The sequence below is a fragment of the Malania oleifera genome, chromosome 7 (assembly GCF_029873635.1).
Source record: "Malania oleifera isolate guangnan ecotype guangnan chromosome 7, ASM2987363v1, whole genome shotgun sequence".
Lineage (NCBI taxonomy): Eukaryota > Viridiplantae > Streptophyta > Magnoliopsida > Santalales > Ximeniaceae > Malania > Malania oleifera.
Genome location: NC_080423.1, coordinates 46312439 through 46334533, shown reverse-complemented (window position 1 = coordinate 46334533; position 22095 = coordinate 46312439). Strand labels below are relative to the sequence as shown.

Here is a 22095-nt window from a genome sequence, read left to right as displayed (position 1 = left end):
TTTCATGTCCATATCCCTGCAAAAATGGTTGTAATTGTGGGATTGATTTCATTCCCATATCCTGAAGGAGATGAATCTGAAGCATACAAGTTTGAATTCTTGTGAATTTCAAATTCCAGACTCATTCTAAACCATATCTGAAGATGCCTTTCATTTAGGGTTTTAGGCATCTGCAAAAGGGTGCCTAAATAAAAAAACAGATTGCACAGTTGCTTGGCCAACATCCCAGAATAAAGAACGAAGAGATTGAAAGTTTTGTTTACTCTTTAGAGCATTTCGAATTTATAAACTACAAAATGGTTGCCATTGTGCTGATTACAATCTATACCAAAACGACAGGGTGGCCCTAAATCCCCTGACAGTGATTGGTCTAAACTCTGAGCTGATTACCTGTACAAAGATTCCGTGACAGATACTATTGATTTTGCTTTTTCCTGAAAGTTTCTTTTCCATTTTGACAGAAGTTTCTTTCCCCTTAAAATATCCAGTATGTTTTGAGAATTTTAAGCTCTCTAATTATCTTAGCTTATATATTCATGGAAAAATAGATAGGCATTGCACAATTGTCTTCGTTGGATTTTCTGCACATGCCAATTTTTGTCAGTCACAAATATGGTACATGACAATTTAATGGCATGCTGCTATCATTTTGTGAAAGCACACCCCTCCCCTCTTTGAATTTTTAATGCTGTGGCTCTTACGGAATGTGAACGGCTTGCTATTGCAATGATATAGTAATTTAGGCCAAGGGCATATGCTTTTAGGCTGATTACATTTATATTATTATTATTATTTTTATTATTTTTTTTATTTTTTTTGTTTTTTATTTATTTTTTGTTTTTTTGATTCCAGGGATTGGCGTACCAACTAATAGATGACCTTCTCGATTTCACTGGCACATCAGCTTCCCTTGGAAAGGGTTCTCTATCTGACATCCGACATGTAATCCATCTTTCCTTAGTGTGACATATCAATGTTTGAAAACCCTTAGTAAAATCTGAATCCTAAAAGAATTTACTGGGATACATGCCATAAGTAAATTTAGAAAAATCTGATGTATTGCTTGTTTGCTGATTTAGGTTATTCTCGGGAAGATTGGTTTTGGGCCTTGGATTTGGATGTGTCCAGATTTGGACAAGCACAATAGAAAATTGTATTGAGTTTCATCCAAATCCAAACAAATCCAAGTCCAATCTTCGAAACACAGGCTTTTTTTTCTTCCCTTTTTATCTAATGCTATCTATATTTGTATTTTTTTGCATTTTCTAAGATAAACTGATTTTTCAATTGTCCATTGCACTGTATGAGTGAGAGTGAGTGACTACATTTTTTAGGAGTATCTTTGGAGCTAGTCTTGTTGATGGTACAATTGTTGAGCATTGTGTTAGGATTCCCTAATCAATTAGGATTTCTATTTAATGTTATGGTTCCCAATCAATTGGAGTTTCAAATTTATGTGTTAGGATTACCAATTGAGATATCTATTTAACATTATGATTCTCAAATCAAATAGGATTTCTATTTAATGTGTTAGGATTCCCTAATCAATTAGGATTGAGTTCATTAAGGACTTGGAGTGGGGTTCCCTACCCTATATATATGTAACCCTATGGGGCTTTACATTCAAGCAATAACGTAATTTAGAGTGTTAGGTTAATTTGGAGGCAGATCGCCTCAAAGTGATCGACCCTATTTTCTCTTTATATTTTCCATTTTTTCAATTTCCCCAATTTCCCTACAATAAAACCTTAGGATCTTATCATTTGGTATCAAAGCCATGTTCTTGTGGATGCCGTTAAGCCGCCGAAAAAAATAATATCTTGGAATTCATGATCTTTACTGATACGCAATGGCCTTAGAAAATTTAGTTTAGTCCCAAATGAAAGCTAGCTAACTTAGCAATATGTTTAAGCTTCAATTTGAAGAGATCCAACCATCCCTCTCTAAACTACTTAGTGCTTCTTCCCATAGCAAGGGAGAATATGATGCCTATATGTCAGCTAATTGTAGGGCGCAGCCATGCTTGGGTGAAGGAAGTTACCACGGAGAGCATGATCATGGTCCTTGTTTGCATGGTCTTAAATTTCCACAAAATTATTGAAATTTCTGTTGAATTTTCTTTCCATCACCCTTAAAATTGAAAATTAGTCCATTTCCATCATGCATCATTTCCTTTGAAATGTCAACTAATCATCCAGAATTTATCAAAATCACAAAATTTTACCAAAACCTATCGGAATTTTAATCATATAATGAAATTTCTCTAGAATTCAAATTTGAGATTTAGACGCAAAGTGAAATTTCTTGCTTAATTTATCTTATTCTTTTATTGAAAGAGAAGATTATTACAAGGGCTTTTCAAAATATATGAAAAATTAAACTTACAACAACATTTTATGCCACCACTCTTGTCTAAATTATTATTTAATCATTCATGTCTACATTATATTTATTACTATAATAAATAATATTAAATTGATTTATGAATTTCATTTATACTAATCAAATATGTTTAGTACACATTATATTACGAATATGTTTAATGCTCATATTATACAACAACTTTTGCACCTCATACACAACATGGATGTAATTAATTTATAATATATTAGTATTAAAACTTACATTATTATGTCCATTAACCATGTCTAATGTTTGATAAAAGAATTCCATGATTTTATATTAATTTCCATCATTTTCTTTAATTGAAATCAAAATTGACATCGACATCAATATTTTCATCTAAATTTCCGTACTTTTGGTGCTTCGAAATTTTAATTGAGACCGAATTTTAAGACCTTGCTCAGTTGTTCGTATGAAGGTGGATTTTCCTCGGTGGGACAGTGATGACCCTACAAGTTTGGGTTCTAGGACAACAAAAATACTTTTTGTTTCACCGCACTATAGAAACATCTAAAGTTGAGATTGCTGCTAGCAGTCTTGATGGCAATGCTATTCTCAATGGTATGATTGGTTTGAAGCTCGTTATGGAATGACTTCACGGGGATAATTTGTTTTAGGATTACTTGTCCGATTTGGGCCCACTAGATATGAGAATACTGATGGAGAGCTTGCCAAAATATGCCAAGCTATATCTTTGGAATACCAGACATGATTTGAGCGGCTATCGTACTGAACTGAAATTGGAATGAAAGCTAACTTGTCGATCCTTTTATTGAAGGTCTCCTACCTAACATTCATGATATAGGAGTGTGCTCAATGAGTGCATATGAATTTGGGCTGTTAGGAGATGGCTTAACAATGCATACAAATTTAGTTCTAGGAGATGTGGACTGGCAGGGTTTGGCCCAATTTTGAGCCCATTTTTGAAAGGCTTCTGGAGGTTGAAAATGTGCATGTTATACTTGGAATTAAAGTTGAAGAAGTGCTCTTTTCAGTGGATTAGATAAGACAATAATTGGAATTTTATACTAGAAGTTATTATAGTTTGAATTTTAGTGTGCAATATGTCAGTTTAAGCTTTTTATGTGTTTATTTGTATTCCCTATGTCAAAAAGCGTGCTTTTGCTATTCTTTTTTTATATTTATTTTTATATATTTATCAAAGTCAATTATTTTTATCTAGAAAACATGGAGTATCATTTTCCTTAGTTTGGAGGATTGTTCCTAGTCTATAAAAGCATCTGAGCCATGTAATAGTACATTAGAGTGTTATTTGATTGAAAATTGGAGACTTTGGCTTTGCCTTATTTCTCTTTAGTTTTGCATCTCCTTCGTGAGTGGTGAACTTCATTTTTAAAACTCTGCATCTCTAAAGTGGTGAATTTTTTGTATTTTTAGAGTAGTGAGTTCTCTTGTTTTTGTCTCCCTTTGGTGGATTCCATTGAGTGGTGAAGCAAGGCTGCCTATTGTGTGTGTGTGACCTACTAGTTCCTAATTTCTAGCAACTTGACATCAATTTGGCGGGAGCTCAAAGGCGGCCATAGACTATGACTGATGCAATTTACTTTGCACAATTAGAAGAAGAGAAGTTGGGAGAAGAATGACGTTGTTCCTGCAAAGTCATTAAGCAAGTAGAATGTCAACAACACTATCACACCACTTGCTCCTCAAAATCCTCCTACCAAATGATTGACTTAGAAGGAACTTAAAGAGTGAAGAACAAAGGTTTTGTGGTGGCATTGTGATGAGAAGTGGCATAAGGGGTATTGTTCCAAAAAGGGACAACTCTTGATGATTGAACTAGTGGAGGAGCCAGAAGAGGTTGAGGATGACTTTGTAGATTCAGATTAGGAAGGTATGGAATTTGATAATAATGATGAATCCATCACTTCTTCAATTCATGCTTTAGTTGGATATGCTAATTCTCAAACCATGAAATTTAATGGCTTCCTAAAACACCAGCCTGTCACTATCTTAATTGATATGGGTAGCACGAATTGTTTCATGGATATTAAAATTGCTAAATGACTAGCATATTCTGTGAAGCAATGTCAAAAGTTTGCTATGAAGGTTGCAAATGGAAGGAACTTGACATATTAGAGTAAATGTCTGAAGGTTAAACTTACTACATAGAATCATGAGTTGTATCTTGATTTCCTTTTGCTGCCATTAGAATACAATGAAGTAGTCTTGGTATTGAATTGTTATGGACTTTAGGTGATGCAACTTGGAATTTTTCTAACTTGGTTATGAAGTTCCCCATGAACAGCCAGAAAGTGATTCTTAAAGGCAAACATTGTGGTAATGTCATTATAGTTTCAAGCCATCGTATGGAGATTCTTCTTAAAAAGAAGTGACATGGCTGCCTACTGCATAGTACAACTTGAGCACTAGAGGAGTTACAACATCAATATGGCTGGGATGAAAGGCTAGAACCTCGTATTTCAGAATTTTCTAAATTGTTTGTGGAACCCCAAATATTGCCATCTCAGTGAACGCATGATCACCACATTCCTCCTCTATTGCCAGGTATTGTCCCTACTAATGTCCATCCTTATCGCTATCCTTATTTTTCAAAAACTAAAAACAGAATAAATAGTGAAAAAATGTGTTGGTATAATTGAATAAAGTGTTAGCCCATATTCTTCTCCTTTCTAAGAAGAAGGATGGTTCTTAAGCACTAAAGAAGAGCACTGTGAAGGATAAATATCATATCCCTATTGTGGAAGAGTTGATAGATGAGTTAGGAGGTGCCCAACAGTTCACCAAGCTCGACTGGAGATCAGGCTATCACCAAATTTGCGTACCTGAGGATGACATTTAGAAGATTGTGTTTAGGACTCGCAACGTCCATAACGAGTTCTTGGTTATATACCATTTGGGTTAACCAATGCGCCTTCCACCACCTATAGTCTCATAAATGACATTTTCTGACCTTACCTACGAAAGTTTGTTCTCATAATGTTTGATGATATCCTGATATATAGCTCATCTCTTAGATCATTTTTGTCATCGGCAAACCTTATTCACCACTCTTCATGAGCATCATTTGTTTGTCAAGAAATCTAAATGATGCTTTTCTTGATCCCATGTGGAACACCTTGGGCATATTGTTTCCCAAGGTGTTTTAGGATTTTTGAGGTTGACTAGCTTTTACCGCAAGTTTACGAAGGATTATGGACAAATTAGCACTCCACTGACTGCTCTACTAAAAAAGGATGCATTCAAATGAAGTGAGGAAGTTGAACAAATCTTTCTTAAGCTTAAGCATGTAATGTCCACAACACCAGTTCTTGCCTTGCTAGATTTCAACAAGGTGTTGATCATTGAGTTAGATACATCAGGAGTTGGCATTGGCGTAGTTTTAATGCGAGGTGAGCACCCCATTGCTTTTACCAGTAAGGCTATTTCTTAATTAAACATCGGCATGTTTGTGTTTGACAAAGAGATGCTAGTCATTATGCATGTAGTAACAAAATGGTGACCATATTTAATTGGCTGGTGTTTCCAAAACCAAATTGATCACAAGAGCCTGAAGTATTTTTTGGAAGCAACAAATCTCTTCCATGGAATAACAGAAAAGGGACACTAAGTTGTTGGGATATGACCATGAGATTATTACGAGAAAGGGGCCGAGCATGTGGTGGCAAATGTTGTCTCACGACTTCTTGAGCAAGTTGAACTTGTAGATATTGCTGATTTGCTGTACCTGCATACTACACTCGACCAAATAAAGTAGGAATGGTGGCAAAATCTAGAGACTAGAGATATCATCCAAAGGCTACTAGGAGAGCCAGCTTCAATCCCTCCTTACTTTTGGGACTCTTTAAACTTACTATACAAGGGGTGGGTTTATTAGTGACTAATTCAGCCCACAAGCAAATCGTTCTCCTAAAATTACACGTATCATCAATTGCAAGTGACTCTCGATTTCTTAGAACCTACGAGCATGCATTTCTCAAGAGTTTTACTAGAAGGGAATGAAGGGTAAAATATAAAAAATTTGTGGTAGAATGTGATGTTTGTTAATGACAGAAGGGTGGAACAGTGGCTAGGCCGGGCCTTCTACAACCTCGTCCTATTCCAAAAGAAGCTTGGACTTATATCTCCATTGATCCATTGATTTCATTGAGGGACCACCATCTTCTCATGGTAAATACACTATTTTGTTGTTGTGGAATGCTCATTTTTGTGCTATAACTCACCCTTATTTTGCTACGAGTGTTGCTTGTATTTTTGTTCATAACATTGTCAAGTTGCATGGAATTCCTGTGTCTATTGTCAATGATTGTGACAAAATCTTTACTAGCAATCTTAGAAGGAGCTTTTCCATTTGCATGGAACACAATTGAATTTGAGCATTGCATATCATCCTCAATCAGATGGGCAGGCTGAAGTTGTTAACAGGTTCTCGGAGACTTATCTTTGTTGCTTGGCTAGCAACAAAACGAAAGATTGGGTGCAATGGCTTCCATGAGTGGAATTGTGGTAGAATACCACTTATCATTCTCCCGTCAAGTTGACTCCATTCAAGGCTGCTTATGGTTGAGCTTGTCCTGTCCTTGTTAGATAATTAGCGAGATCCTCCAAAATTGATCAAGTTGACTAGGAGTTACATGATCAAGACAAGTGCTTGAGCTCCGTAGAAAAAATCTTGTTGCAGCTTAAGCTCGTTTGAAATAACAAGCTGATAAGCATCATAGTAAAAGGGAATTCTCAGTGGGAGATTTTGGTTTTTCTTGGGCTACAGCCCTATGGACAAATATGTGCGACAGTTCGTTCTTCATTGGAATTGTCTCCTCGGTTATATGGGCCTTATAAGATCCCATAAAATATCTTTTGTTGTATTTTTGAGGTGAACATACTTCAACTTGTGTTAAGCAGGGGTGTTAAAAGGTAAATATGACATCTTTGCCTTCTGTAGATATTTAGACATCCTTCTAGATGCAATGTTGGAAAGTAAACAAAATTTAATTCAAGACATTGATTGTTCAAAAGTTGCCTTAAATTTGTGATCAAGTTAGGGTTTATTTTTATGTAGAATTTCTTGTTTTTCTGGGATCTGATTGGGGAAGATGTAGTATTTTCAGTTAAGAAGGAAGTATCAAATTATTAATTTTTCATTTGAGTTGGACCTGTAAAAGGTTTTTGTGTAATGATTCAGGATGGATTTTATTCCCCTTTTGAGGAGCGCATTTTGTGGAAGGGATCTTGTTTGAGAGTGTTGTATTTGGCTCTTGACAAGCTTGCCCCTTTTGTTAAGTGTGTTGGCCTTTGGTGAGCATGTTTGGTGAGTCAACGATTGTGAGCCTCTAGTTGTGTTCTTTGTGAACCTTTGTGGTTATCAGGTTGGTGTTTGATATAGCAAGGGTTCTAATTATGGGGTGGGGTAGCAAAATCCAATGGAGGTAAAATCAGTGCTGTCCATGGTTTATAATTGCCAAACATTGGGGAGAAGGGGATTGGAGATGAGGAATCCTAATGTTAAAAGGCATAATGGTTTTGACAGGCCGGTAGGTTTGTTTTATTTGTAAAGAAATACTGAAATAGTAATGTCATTTTTTTTCTTTGCCGAGGAAATGATGAATAGGTCGAAGCTTGATTCTGTAAAGGTTACCAAGGAAAATTGTATGAAGGAGAAAAAAATGGTGCAATGCATCTGATGATGAGTGTGTTGGATAGTGATTTTGCTTGTGAGGGGAATTACTTTTAGATGAGGTTCACCGTCAATTTGCGTATCTATGAGAAACTTATGATATATTGGGTGATACTCCTATGTCCCCATCTCTGCTGGACAAAATGGGTTTGTGGCTGTCTGGCTTGGTGGGCGAGGAAGTCTGTTTTGATGGCGGTAAAAGTAAGGAATAAAGGACTGTGGGCATTAGCTAATTTACAGTGCCTATTAATTCTGATGGATAGGGGTTGAAAAGAGGATTTCTTAATTAGGTTTTGTTAAGTCTTTCTCTGTCTCGTTTTATTTTTTTTAATTTTTTTTTTGAAGTTCTCCTTTGAATATTTCATGTCCTCTATTCATTGTATTTTTTTCCGCTCTTATTATATCATCTTTTCTTATCCAAAAAAGTGGAATTTTCAAACTTTTGGAGTTGTCAACTGTGGATCTTGCATTGAATTTTTGAATTTCTGTTCCAAAAGATGAAGGGAGAAATGTTCTGTAATATAGGTGGAGTCAGTGGACATCATGGAAATGATAGAATGCTCTTTTTAAACATATGAAGTGAAAAAATGTGACTAGGTTCAACATGTGGGCATTTGGTTCATCCTCTGGGCTTTTTTATTCCATGTTCATGGTCATGGGTCTGTAACCAGGATAATCCACGCCTGTGTTTTTTCCGCTGCTTGACAACTTTTGTGGTTTTGCGTGAGTTGCAAACTATTATTGTTTTAGCTTGTAATGGGAAATGCATGGACAAAATCACTAGTGCTATAAATTTCTTTATGGTTGGAAAGTTCAGGTTACTAGAAGTATCCCAATGAAGGGAAGAACTCTTTATTATTATATTTTTCCATGGCTAAAAGGAAGGGCAGATTGTACTAGAAATTTTAGTACAATATTGTACAAAGAAGACGAGTGGCACGTTTTGCAGATTCTTTGCTAGTCTTGGACGCAACAGAGCACCGAGAACAGGGTGGTGTTTTTTTTTCTTTTTTTCTTGTGAGTTACCCAATGATGCCATGGCTAAACATGCCATAGATTTCTTCAGGATAATAATTAAATTAAAATTTTATTTTATCAAAAAATTGAAGTTCTGGCTATGTAATTCTCATGCTGTTTTTGTTTACTTAATTGCCTTTGGGGTCTGGTCCATCTTTTTGTTCTTAGATTCTTAATGAATTAGATCCTTAAACTTTATAACTCTCCTTTAACTTCATTGTGCCATGCATTAGAACCAAGTTGCAAATGTTTTATTCCCTCAGTTTTGTACACTTTCCTGTAATGGTTAGGCTGTGAACTGAGTGCTGAAGTGTTTTAACCATATTGTTGTTGAAATGGTTATAAAATTTCTTAATTTACCTTTGGAAGTTTTAATTTGTTGGTATCTAATCCTCTGACTTGGCCATGTGGACAATAGTCGCTGCTTTTCCCTTACTCATCTCTTGTATAGATATGCTTTCAATGTTTATGCTTGGTTAGTTGGTTCCCATGTCTGACAACTTGACTGCTGCTTCCCAACTTTATAGCTTGAATTATATAGGTTTCTGGAATGGTACGTGCAAGAAAATTTCTTATTTGCATTGAAAATTTTTAATTTTTTGTAGGGAATTGTGACTGCTCCCATATTATTTGCAATAGAAGAGTTTCCTCAATTACGTTCAGTTGTTGATCGAGGCTTTGACAATTCTGGAGATGTAGATCTTGTAAGGCTTTATTCCTCAATTACGTGATTCATGATAGTTTTACAATCGTGAATGAAGCTGAACTCTTGATGATGCCTTGTTTTCTTCTTAGGAATAAAGGGGGAATTTTTTTACTACATTTGGTATCACTATTAAAAATTATGAAAACAGAAAACTAGAAAGAAAAATTGAAAACCAAAAATGAAAATTAAAACCCAAAGATCACCAACCTCTTTGGTTAATATTTTTAAAATTAAAACAAATTTGAACTTGATTAAACATCAGCTCATTTATATTCTTGAATCAAATGACAATTAAAAAATGATATAATTAAAAAATAAATATACAAAATAATACAAATTAAAATACTCCAATAAAAAATAAAATTATTGAAATTATTTTACTTAATTATTATTATATTTCAAACTTCACAGTATAAAAACAATCTTATTATACATGACAATTGGAAAATAGTAAAAATATTTTGTAAATGACTTATTATTATTATTATTATTATTATAAAATTTATGGGCATTTTTATTTTAATTATATTTTGAATTCATATGATCATTTTATTTTAAATTTAATTTAAAATATGTATAAAATAAATGATTTAATACCAAAAAAAATGTCATTTCAAATATTTAAATATTCTAACAGACTCAAAATAACTGAAAGCCATACAATCTGGTTTTTAGTTTTTTGGCAATTAGTTGAAAATCAAAAATAGAAACAAAAAACTAGCGAAGTTTATAAATGCATTTTTATAATTTGTCTCTTTATTGAACAGATGGTAAACAGACCCTTAATTTGTTCTTCAGAGGTTGCATAGTACACTTGATTATTTTATTCTGTCGTTTTGTGGAATTTGACCTAAGTGCATGTAATTTTTTTGTTATCATTTAACGCCACATATTCTGGCTCCCACTTCTATACTTTTTTTTTTTTATCCTTAGTAAACCGGTTGGCATATTGCCGCACCAATAATTTTTACAACAATTATGTCTAAACTGTTTACCTGATATTATTTTTGTATGCATGGACCATGGACACCCAAAAATATGATCTCATGGACCTGCCATCAAGCCTGGACAAAGTGTCCCAAATGCAAATGGAGTGTCCTTGTGTCAACTGTGACTTATAATCCCTTGTTTTAAGCCTTTAATTTCTTTGTTGCATTTTCGGCCATTTTGTTTTGGTCTCTTTCTGCTTCTTTGGGAACTGTGCGCATGCAATCATTGGATTAAATACAAGCACCTTCTTGTTCAATTTAATCACTGCTTACATCGGGAAAACACAGGCTCTTGAGTTCCTTGCGAAGAGCAGTGGGTTGCAGAAGACAAAGGAACTAGCTACAAAGCATGCTGGCCTAGCTGCCGCGGCAATTGATTCTTTGCCTGAAAGTAACGATGAGTTGGTTCAAAAATCAAGGCGTGCACTTCTAGATCTCACTCAGATTGTCATTACAAGAATCAAGTGAAACAAATAATTACAACGACGGTAATAAAAATTATGTTGTACGTAAGTTTTTGTTCAGTTTATTTATTTTTCACATCAATGTCCTGTCATTGTAAGGCGGAGAAGTAGCTCTGTCCCTTATTTTTTTATAATATTCGTTCAATTCTTCCCCTTTTAATAATGAATTTCAAAAGTCCTAGTATAAGTTAAGTAGCAGCAGCAAATTTTTCTGTACCGAGTAGTGTTGCAGTTGACTCTTTTGCATGTTATGAAAATTTAGATAATGGTGAATAATTCTTATTTGCATTGGCTCTCTTGAGAATGAAAAAGACTAGCATGTCATGCAGGTTTGCACGAGTTTTTTCCGATTTTATCTTTATTTTGAAATAATATATTAAATAATACCCTATTTGCGGATATGTATTTCAAAATGATTCTGATGTAATCTCGCTGGTTGGGCTAGCGAGATTTGCATGAAGTTTTTTCCTCCCGTGTTTTTTTCCTCCTCCCTCCGATGAGGACTGCCACCACCAAAGCAAAAAAAAAACTAGCACCGGAGAGTCACTCCACAGCAGATCACTAAACCATTCATATTTCGTTATATGAAGAAACTACTGATAACTAAATATGTATGGGATGGATGGTGGGGAATGGAAGTATAGGTGTCGCTGCAATTTTGGGTGCTGCAAGGAGGGGAGGACAAGGTGATGGACATATCGGCGAGTGAGGAGCTGTACGAATCGGTGACCAGCTGGGACAAGAACTTCAAGGTGTACCCCGGCATGTGGCACTCCCTCACCTACAGTGAGTCCCTTAGACAACACCGGCATCATCTTCACTGACATCGTCGAGTGGCTCGACGAACGCTCTCTCTCCCCCGCCTCCTCCTGCCTTGAGCAACAGCGCAAATGCCTCTATGACGACCGCTGCTCCTCCGCCAAGCAGTGACTCGACCACAAAATTTGATTCATCTTCATCTCTCGCTTCCCCTCCTGCTCCTCTTTCTTTTTAGAATTCTAAATCTAACTGGTACTCACTGTTCCCATTTGCAGCGGCAGAATACTGTGTAAAAATATTTTTTGTTGTTTGGACCGTGGGAATTCTTTCAACCTTCCCTGTTTGTTTATTTATGGCTTTGTGTGCAGTGTTTAAAATGGAAGAAAGTGAAAGGAAAAATTATCAGCACCTGGATAATGTAATTACTGGAAAGAAAGAAAAAAAAGAATTTGCTTCCACTCACTTTTTATTTTAAAATAAAAATAAAACGGGAAAAAACTCAAGTTTGCGCTCCTTCCACCAAAACTATGACCGACCTGCTTAGTGTTTTCTTCGTGGCACGGCACGGTACTTTGTGACACATCCATTTTCTTTAAAAGAAAAAAAAACTTCTTTTCTGCTGGTGTAAAAACAAAGAACAATTGTGTCAAATTACATCTAAAGAAAATTGGAGGTAGGCGGACAATGAGAGATGTATGTTTGGACAGCGCATCACTCTCATTCAAGATCAGTTCATTGCCGCATGGTTCCATTTCTTAGCATTGTCCACATCTCACCCGTCCATGGTTTCGCTTCCCATTTTAGTAGCTCCTTTATCCCCTTGAATTAAATGAAAATAGAGATCTTGAAAAAGAAGAAAAAATAAATTAAAATAACTTTTTATAGACAACAATGAAATCACAGAAGATCAATCAATGGAAAGAAATTTAAATTACTAAATGATCAAAATTCCTTTAACATTGACGAAATAGTCATAAGCGGAAAGATTAACCTTTAGATCGGATTGAGTGGCTAGAGCTATATTGAAATAAATTTCAAAGGGTACAATGAAATAGTCATGAGCAAAAGATAAACCATTGAGTGATTAGAGCTATATTGAAATAAATTTCAAAGGGTACAATGAAATAGTCATGGGCAGAAAGATAAACCTTTAGATCGGATTGAGTGGTTAGAGCTATATTGAAATAAATTTCAAATGGCACAATGAAAGGATGACCTGATAGATGCAAATCATTAGGTTTCATATTATGAGTAGTCTAAATTTAAAACCACATGATGTAGCCATTGTGTCAAATAAGAAAAGAACAAAAAATTATAGAGAAAATGAGAAGACAATGCTATTTAGAATATGTGAAAACAAATCCATTCTTTGTTCCTTTTCATGGTGGTTTTTATTTTGTAGTAGTGTGTATTGATGAGTGTTTATCTTATGTTGAGGGTTTTAGGATTATGGGTTTATGATTTAGTAGTAATGAGCTAGAAAGCACCAATTTTTAATTTATTTTGAAAAAGTAGCCAAGTTTTTGCATTGTTTATCTTCTTTTATTTGCGACTTTAGACTTACGATTTTTATATTGTGCATCTCTTTTGAAATATCCTACTTGTAGGTCAAACATTTTTTATGGGACTTTTGTTACAGGCATCTTAGGGAGTGTTTGGTGAAATTAAGTGTTAAGTGTTGAACACTCCTCGATTCAAATATAATTTTGTAAAATCAGTTCTGAATTGAACTTGAACCGGTCAATGAATCTAAAATCTAAATCATTTTAATTGTTTGATACCTTATATCTTAATGTGTTGTTTTTCAATTTTAATCTTCTCAACAATTAAGAGTATAAATATTTGATAAAATTAATGGATAATTATGTAAGTTAAAGTTTTTTATTAAACATAAATAATAGTTTCTTGTCATATATTAAGTTAATAATTATAAATAAAAATAATATAATTTATTATAGTACATAAATAAAATTAATTATTTTAATTTTTATCACTTGGGCATTAGGTTTTTTGTCACTTTTCATTTTTATGAGGGATACAATTGGGAAATAGACCTTTGAATTTAAACAAGATATATTCCCATGCTTGATTCTATTAAAAATTCAAGACTGCCACCAGACGCTGATGTCTAATTGGTTCACTAATAATTGAACCAATTCAGGCGTAAATTCAATTCAATGGTTATTCGGATCAAATAAACACTCAATTTATCTTATGATTCAAACATTTTTTATGAAATGTTTTGTTTGCATTAGGGTAAAACCTAGAATACGATGCAAATAGGAGTAGGAATAGAAGAAAAATTTAAAAATAAATCTTTTTTTAAATAGTATCTGAAGAACATTTTTTTTTTTTTACTCAAATAACAATTGAATCCACAAAATAAAAAAAATAAAAAAAAAAAAGATTGCTAAGATGGATTTTAGTCAAACATATGGGGCATCTTATGGGTACAACAACTTTATCCTTGAATCAATGAGCAATTAAGGATGATACTCTGCAGAGAATTAAGAAAACAATCAAGAAATGTTGAGTTCAATAAACATACGTTTTAAAGCTAAAGGTGCACCTTATATCACATTAGATTTGATAGACTCTTATTTTTGGCACTGCTTCAAATTAGAAATTGAACTATAACAGTAGCTTTCTACCAACCTAAGTGCCTTTAGTAGCGATGGGGGGGTTTGTAGCCATTGTAGGGTCAAATCCACAAAACCCTAAGCCTCCAAATATTCACAATCCTACTTAATTTGAAAGTACTAAGGTTTGTGAAGAAATTTTTTTAAAGACAAAAACCAAAACTTCTTAGATAAGTGACTGAGGACTCTTACTTGTACCAACCCCAAGGCTTTGAGAGGACACTCTCATTTCTCGTATAACCCCACCAAAAAAATAATAATAATAATTCACATCAGAAAATATACCCATGAATACTGCAAATAACACCCCTCAAAAGCTAATTTGACCAAAATAAACCCCAAAATTTAGAAATTATAGAAATACACATATTACCCATAAATAAGGACACTTGATATAAATAGAAAATTACATAAAGATTTCAAACATGCACCATCCCCCCACCTCCCCCCCCCCCCCCCCCCACCCCACTTGTCTCTAGGCAACTTGTCATCTTAGGTTCCTAACACATGTTAGGGTCAATCTTCATGAATGTCTCCTTTCTAACCCATTAATTTCTTGCCCATTTTACCAAGAATCTAGAATAAATTCATGTCCTAATCTTCATCTCTTTACATGTGTGACAATCTCAATTTTTTTTGCCTTATAGGGATGAATTTAGTTAAGTTCTTGCATTCAACACTTTGTGTTTTGTTATTTAGATCATCATGGAATAGGTAAAAGTTAGTCACGTTAAATATTAGTGATACATCCAAGCCTTGAGGGGGTTTAACTTCATAGGCATTTCATCAAATTTCCACAAAACTTTGCATGACCCAATTGTTTGACTTTTCAACTTATAGCAAGTACCCACTAGAAATTTCTCCTTTTGAAGGGAAACCATTACCTAATCACCAACTTGATATTCCTTGAACCTCTTATGATAATTAGCTACTTCCTAGTATAACTGGTTTACACTTTCAATCCTTCTTTAGACTCTTTCTTAATCTTTTTTAAATTTTTAGCGTAAGAGATAGCATCATCATTGGGTCTTGGTTGGTTAAAGACACCTTTGAAGTCAACCTAATTTAGATTTCTAGTGTACACCACTTGAAATAAACTTTGAACTATAGATATGTTAATGCTGTTATAAACACATTCAACTTGTGGTAAGGTCAAATTCCATTGTTGAATGTTGATTTTGCAAGGCATTGCAATAAATTCACCAAAATTTTGTTCATTACTTTAGTTTGTCCATCAACTTGAGGGTCACAAGAATTGCTATATACTGTAATTTTGTAGCCAATAACTTCTATAATATCTTCCAAAAATGGCTAAGGAGCTTTATGTCTTAATTTGATGTGATTTTATTTTGTATCTCATGTAAGATGATTGACTTCTCGAAAGAAAAGTGAGCCATTTTTGAAAACCAATCCACAACTATAAAGATGGAGTTAACATCCTTGGTTGTCAATGGAAGTCTGAGCATGAAATCCATGCTAACTGAACCCACAAGGCTATAGGTATTGGTAAAGAAGTGTCAAAACGTTATTTTGCTACTGCCCTTTTGAAACATGGCAAATATGACACCAATCAACATGGTTGTACACATCTCGATCCATAGAATGTTAGAAGTACCTTCCAGGTAGCCACTATATTTAGTGTCTAATCCCTCCCAGAATGATATTCTAAATCTACCCCATACATTATACATATAAAGTACTCCCTCAAGGAAACTTTAGGAATGCATATCTTCACAACTATGAAAAAATACCTATCTTTCACAACTAATATTCCATACATCATTCATATGAAGTATTCCCTCAAGGAACTTTAGGAATGCATATCTTTACACCAATGAAAAAATACCTATCTTTCACAACAAATTCAACTTGTATATCATGATTCCTAGTAGAAAATTTCTGAAGAATTTTGGAAAAAAAAAAAGAGGGTATTTTTGTTCCTTGATCAGCTCCAATCCAAAAACACTAGTAGACATAGTTTTTAGAAAACATTCCCTTCTACTATATGCATCTACTACCGTATTTTGCAAGCCAACTTATGTCTAAATGAGAAAGTGTATTCTTGCAAGAATGCCACCCATTTAGCTTGCCTCCAACTAAGCTTCTTTTGAGAATTGAGATATCTCAAGGCCTATTTCAATGCTTAAAGAATATCATAAAGCTCCAAGTCATAAGTATAGTAGTAGTTTGTTGAGCCTGGTTTAATTTCTTTCTCAAACAAGCAATTAGACAATTAGCTTTCCTTGTTGGCTTAAGGCAACCCCAATTCCAATATTTAATGCATCACAATCAACTCCAAAGAGCTTGCTTGAAGTCTGGTAAGGACAAAATTAGCACTAGGGTCATTATCTACTTTATCTCCTCAAGAACCCTTCAACCTCCAAAGTCCAACTAAACTTCCCTCCTTTGACAAAGTTTGTGATGTAAGAGATTATTGTGTTGAAATTCCTTATACCGTGTAAAATGTGATCAAACCATGAAAAGCTTTTTATCTTCATAATTGTTCTTAGAGTAGACCAACTAGTTATAGCTTCAATCTCGAACGAATCAACTTCTATTCCCTTTGTTGAGACAATGAAACCCAAAACTCCAACTTGTCCCCCATGAATCTGCCCTTTTTATATTAGGATAAAGCCCACTTTGCCTCAAGAGTTGTACAATAGCCCTCAACGATTAACGTGATGTTGCTTCTCTATGCTATGCACCAAAATATCATCAAAATAAACAGCAACAAACTTTCCAATGAAATTAGCACCCAATTTAAAAATCTCATGAAGGTAATAGGTGCATTGGACAACTAAAAGGACAAGAAAAACCACTCATAGAGCCCTTTTTTGGACTCAAAGATTATTTTATATTTGTGTCTGATTTTGATTTGGGAATAACCACTCTTCAACTTAATTTTGGAATATGCCTAAGATTTGACTAGCATGTCAAGAATATTATCTAGTCTTGGATTAGAAAACATGTATGATTGTGTTACTATTCACACACAGCTTAACAATGATTTTGTTGATTGTGTTGTTATACACACACATTCTAACTTTTAAACACCCAATTCATCCTCTTCTCTTAAGTGTCATAGGTTTGGACCAACAGAGATATTTTGATAATACGATATGTGAATTAAGCCATTAGAACTCACACGAATAAAGAGATGAACATCTGACCCTCATATAGAGAGGGGCAATTTTTCTTGATAGATTATACAAAAAAAAAATGAGAAAAAAATACGACAACTAATCACAAATTGAAAGAAAAATACTTGCAAGGAACAATTTGTCCACATAAAACTTGGAACCTAATAATCACACAATATTTTATTAATATTTTAACCCAGTAACCATAACTCACATCAAATCATATCTTTAATTTGTTATGAGTTCAAATGCTAACGTGACATTTTTCTATTGGTGGATTCTAAATCATGTATGTAGGAATTAATCTTTGCGAGTTCATTATTGAAGATCCCAAAACTTGCAAACGTCCATACATTCAAGTTCAATTGAATCAAGGATTTTGTTTAAGAAAAAGGAAGAAAAGAAAACTAAAGAAGAAATTTATTGTTCATTGTATTTTTTTCTATCTCAAATTTTATTAAAAATAAAAGAATTATTTTAATTTAAAAAGGCAGTCCTGAGAAGTAAGGTGTACTCCCAAGAGGGGGGTGAATTGGGTTTTAAAAAATTTCTTTATAAATCTTTTATTAAGTCTTTTCCAACTCTTTTATATTCAACAATCACACAAGTATAAGAACCAATTTAAGATTAAATCTTTATGAATGAAAAGATCAACTTGAATGATATTTCTTTCAACAATTTCATTCAAAATTAGAACTCAATTTAGCTTTTGAATATGTCAATCCAATCAACAAGGTAAGGTTGACTTCACAATATGAAACAAAATAAAAATTTCAGCAAGCTTCCAAAATTCAAATTTTGATATCAAATAAGTTACTTGAGTTTAAGTATGTTAATATGCTTTGATATTTATCAACGTACTCCCTTTAATCAAGGTTTCCACAATCAACGTGCTTCCTTTAATAAAGGTTTCCTCAATTCCCAATAACTATTTATTTTTCAGCAATTAAGTAAACATCCACGCAATTTATATATGTAGAAAATTAAAGAGATTTAGGGAAGAGAAAGTGTTGGAAATGGTGTGATCCCAAGAGGGGGTGAATTAGGTTTTAAAAACTTTTCGGCTAATTAAGCATTTCACCGATTCACCACAAATCATATCTCATTCATAATGCAAACGTGTATGTAAAATAATTGAACTGTGAGTGCAGGCATACACGAGTGCAGCATATCTCATTTAAAATAAAGGTGTGCATGCAAATAATATAACAGTAAATAAATAGGCATACACATACTGAATTTAAAGCGCATTAATTTAAATGAGAGAGAGAGAGAGAGAGAGAGTGCAACACAAGATATTTGTTATCAAGGTTCTACCAAACCAGCCTACGTCCCTGCCTTGGACATACCTCCCAAGGATAACACTAACACTGCTCACTTAAATGGTGTTAGCTTTGATGTATTCCCAAGAGGGGGGGTGAATGGGAATTTTAAAATTTATTCCTAAGTTTAGCTAATCTAAAGACAGTATATTCGCAAACTAGGGTTTGTATATACAGTTCCAAATGCGTTGATAAATATAACGTGCGGAAATTAAAATCATGCACAGCATTCACCAACTATAACATACATGTGCAGAAACGTAAATTGCAGAAAGATAAACAATGCACACAAGATATGTTATCGGGGTTCGGCCAACTATGCCTATGTCCCCGCCTCTAACTCGCAAGCCCGAGGATTCCATTAATGGCTCACTTAACAAGTGGAGCGGCACTGATTATAACCAGGTCAATTTAAGGGGCTAACCTCAATCAGCACGCCTTAACATGATGGTGCACCTAGCTTTCCTAATGGGGTCTAAGCCAGTCCGGGACTATTTACCAGGACTAGTCTCCTTCTTCAGGCCCCGTGCCTGGAATACAACAGATTTGAAATACTGTTTCTTGTGTACAAGGAAATGCTTCTTACATAAGCCGATATGTACCAATATAATTAATCACATACACTATAAAATGATAAGATATGATAAGCTTAATGTAGTCTTAGTGTCTACTCTCAAAGATTTGTGCAAATATTGCAACCAGTACGTGAGAGTGTAAGTGATATGATCTTTATATCACACAATATATTCAATCACAATACTCAAACAAAGATATTAGTCACACTTCAGATATCTCAATAGATGATTTCTCTCAACGTATAAAGCTCAAGAGATGTATAGATTTTGTTTGCAAAAAGGATTTAATCTTTGTATTCAACAAATAATATTACTCAAGGAATATTGTAACAAAGATCTTTAGCACATAAACAAATATCTCTCCAAAGATTTTTCAAAGTGAAACACACTAGATATTTGAAAAAGATTTGAAAGTATTTTAGCAACCAAAATCAAATACGAACTTTTTAAGATATTGCAATGATAGTGCAATACTCAGAAGCTCAAATGAAGTCTTCTTAGGATAGACTTATCAATGAAGTCCCCTAAGAACACTTGAGGTTTTGCTCTCAAATAAAATAATATCAAACAAGCACAATCTCGAGAGAGCAAACCTATAGAACAACAACACTCAATTCAAACTTACACATGAATTTTTGGCAATATGGCAAGGTAAGTATGAGTGTAGGATATTTCGAAGTAAGAGAGAATGATTTTGAAATTCAGAGAAAAATCACTAATTGAGTTTGCTAATTTACTTTCTAATTATTCCAAATGAAGACGTATATATAGACTTCCCCTTGATTGTAACCGTTCAGGACATATATGGAATAATTATAAAAGTTTAAATATATTTTAACCAATTTAACCCCGTTTAAAAATATTAACCACAGTAAAAATAATGGGGCAACCCGAGAGCACTGGTCGACTGAAGGAAGTTCGGTTGACCGAGTTGCTCGAAGTTCGGTTGACCGGGCATTAATTGAAATATAAGTTCAGTCGATCGGACATGGAGCTTCCAAGGCGATTCTCCATTTTAGCATGGTTCTGTCAACTAGGAAGATTTGAACTGCATAGTTCGGTTGACCGGATAGTTGAGTTCTCACACGTGGGAACTCGGTCGAGCAAAGCGTTGTTATGCATTTTGGGCTTGGTCGACCAAATGGTCAATTTGTTGACTCCTAGGTAGTTTGGTCGATCGGGTGAAAATGAACTAGGCAAGTTCGGTTGACCAAGAAGTGGTCAAACTGTTGACCCGATCCCGGTTCGGTCGACCGGGAGGATTTTGTACTAACAAGTACGGTCGACCGAACATGTAATTTTCATACATTTCGGTTCTTTTTAATTATGCAATCACCCTATTCATATGACCATATATATACACATGTGTGAGTGTCCTAGGGTCATTCTAGACCTTCTTTAGGACACTGAAAAAATCTGGTGTCCGTCGACCGAAGGGTGTTCTCTAAGGTCCAACTACGGTCTTAAGCTTATCCTTCCTACCATGCAGGTGATGCATATGATTATTACAATCTAGACCCTATTTACTATATCAGACCCATAATGAATAAAGAATTTAAGTACAACATAAATAGGATCCTTAGGTGCCTTTAGCCTTTACTCCTTGTGCCATCATTTTGTCTTACCAACAGTATACCTGCACATATCCTCAAGCATGCATCAAATACAACAGGTATTTATCATTATCAAAATCGAGCGTGACCTATAAGGTCAATAAATGGCGCGAAGCAGAATCCGTTTACATCCTCTCCTTACAGGGTGAGGAAAACCCCAGTTCAATTTTCAGGCTGAACCAAACCGGTCTCACTTACGGGGCTGAGAGTCCCCAATTCAATTTTTGGACTGAACCGAGCCGATCTCACTTACGGGAAAAACATTTTTGTACATATTAAAATGCTTTTAAATACAAGCATAGATGTACAACATTTAAACTTATATACATACACTCTAATATGATATGCAATAATGCTCAGTAGAGTAAAGGTGTTTTTCAAAATATATATTCTAATCTTTGATGAAAGATATATATATATTGTTAGACCTAGTGGCTAGGGGTTTCATTCCAACCTTGTTTTGATGACAACAACTTATTAGTAGTTCTTTAAGGTTACTAACAGTTTTCCTCTAGTCCATTCCATATTTATAGGACAGTTCCAAAGCAAGCATAAGAGATAAACAAGTCTCAAACCTGCAAAGAGCATTCCATATTTATAGGACAGTTCCAAAGCAAGCATAAGAGATAAACAAGTTCAAACCTGCAAAGAGCAGAAGACCATCAACACAGTCTAACATATGATATACCTTGAACTTAGTCACTCAACCAAAGCGCTTATGGATCCCACATAGCAAGCACAAGCTCTAAGTTGTGTGTGTGAGTAAGGGAGATTAATATTGTAATCTTTTTTGTATGGTGTGGTTCAAAAGT

At 34.4% G+C, this 22095-nt stretch overlaps 1 protein-coding gene across 2 annotated transcripts in view; it reads left to right on the top strand.

The window, feature by feature from the left end:
- The window catches only part of LOC131159648 (solanesyl-diphosphate synthase 1, mitochondrial), an 83859-nt gene extending 71519 nt beyond the window's left edge, over nucleotides 1-12340 (top strand). The window contains exons 11-14 of one of the 2 annotated variants that reach the window (XM_058114705.1): nucleotides 853-942; nucleotides 9682-9780; nucleotides 11060-11259; nucleotides 11880-12340. In XM_058114705.1, coding sequence (XP_057970688.1) covers nucleotides 853-942; nucleotides 9682-9780; nucleotides 11060-11239 — 369 coding nt within the window. In that variant the 3' untranslated portion in view covers nucleotides 11240-11259; nucleotides 11880-12340. Of the gene's footprint in view, nucleotides 1-852; nucleotides 943-9681; nucleotides 9781-11059; nucleotides 11524-11879 lie in introns of those variants that run through there. The other variant, XM_058114704.1, reaches the window with a different exon arrangement.
- The last annotated feature ends 9755 nt before the right edge of the window (nucleotides 12341-22095 follow it).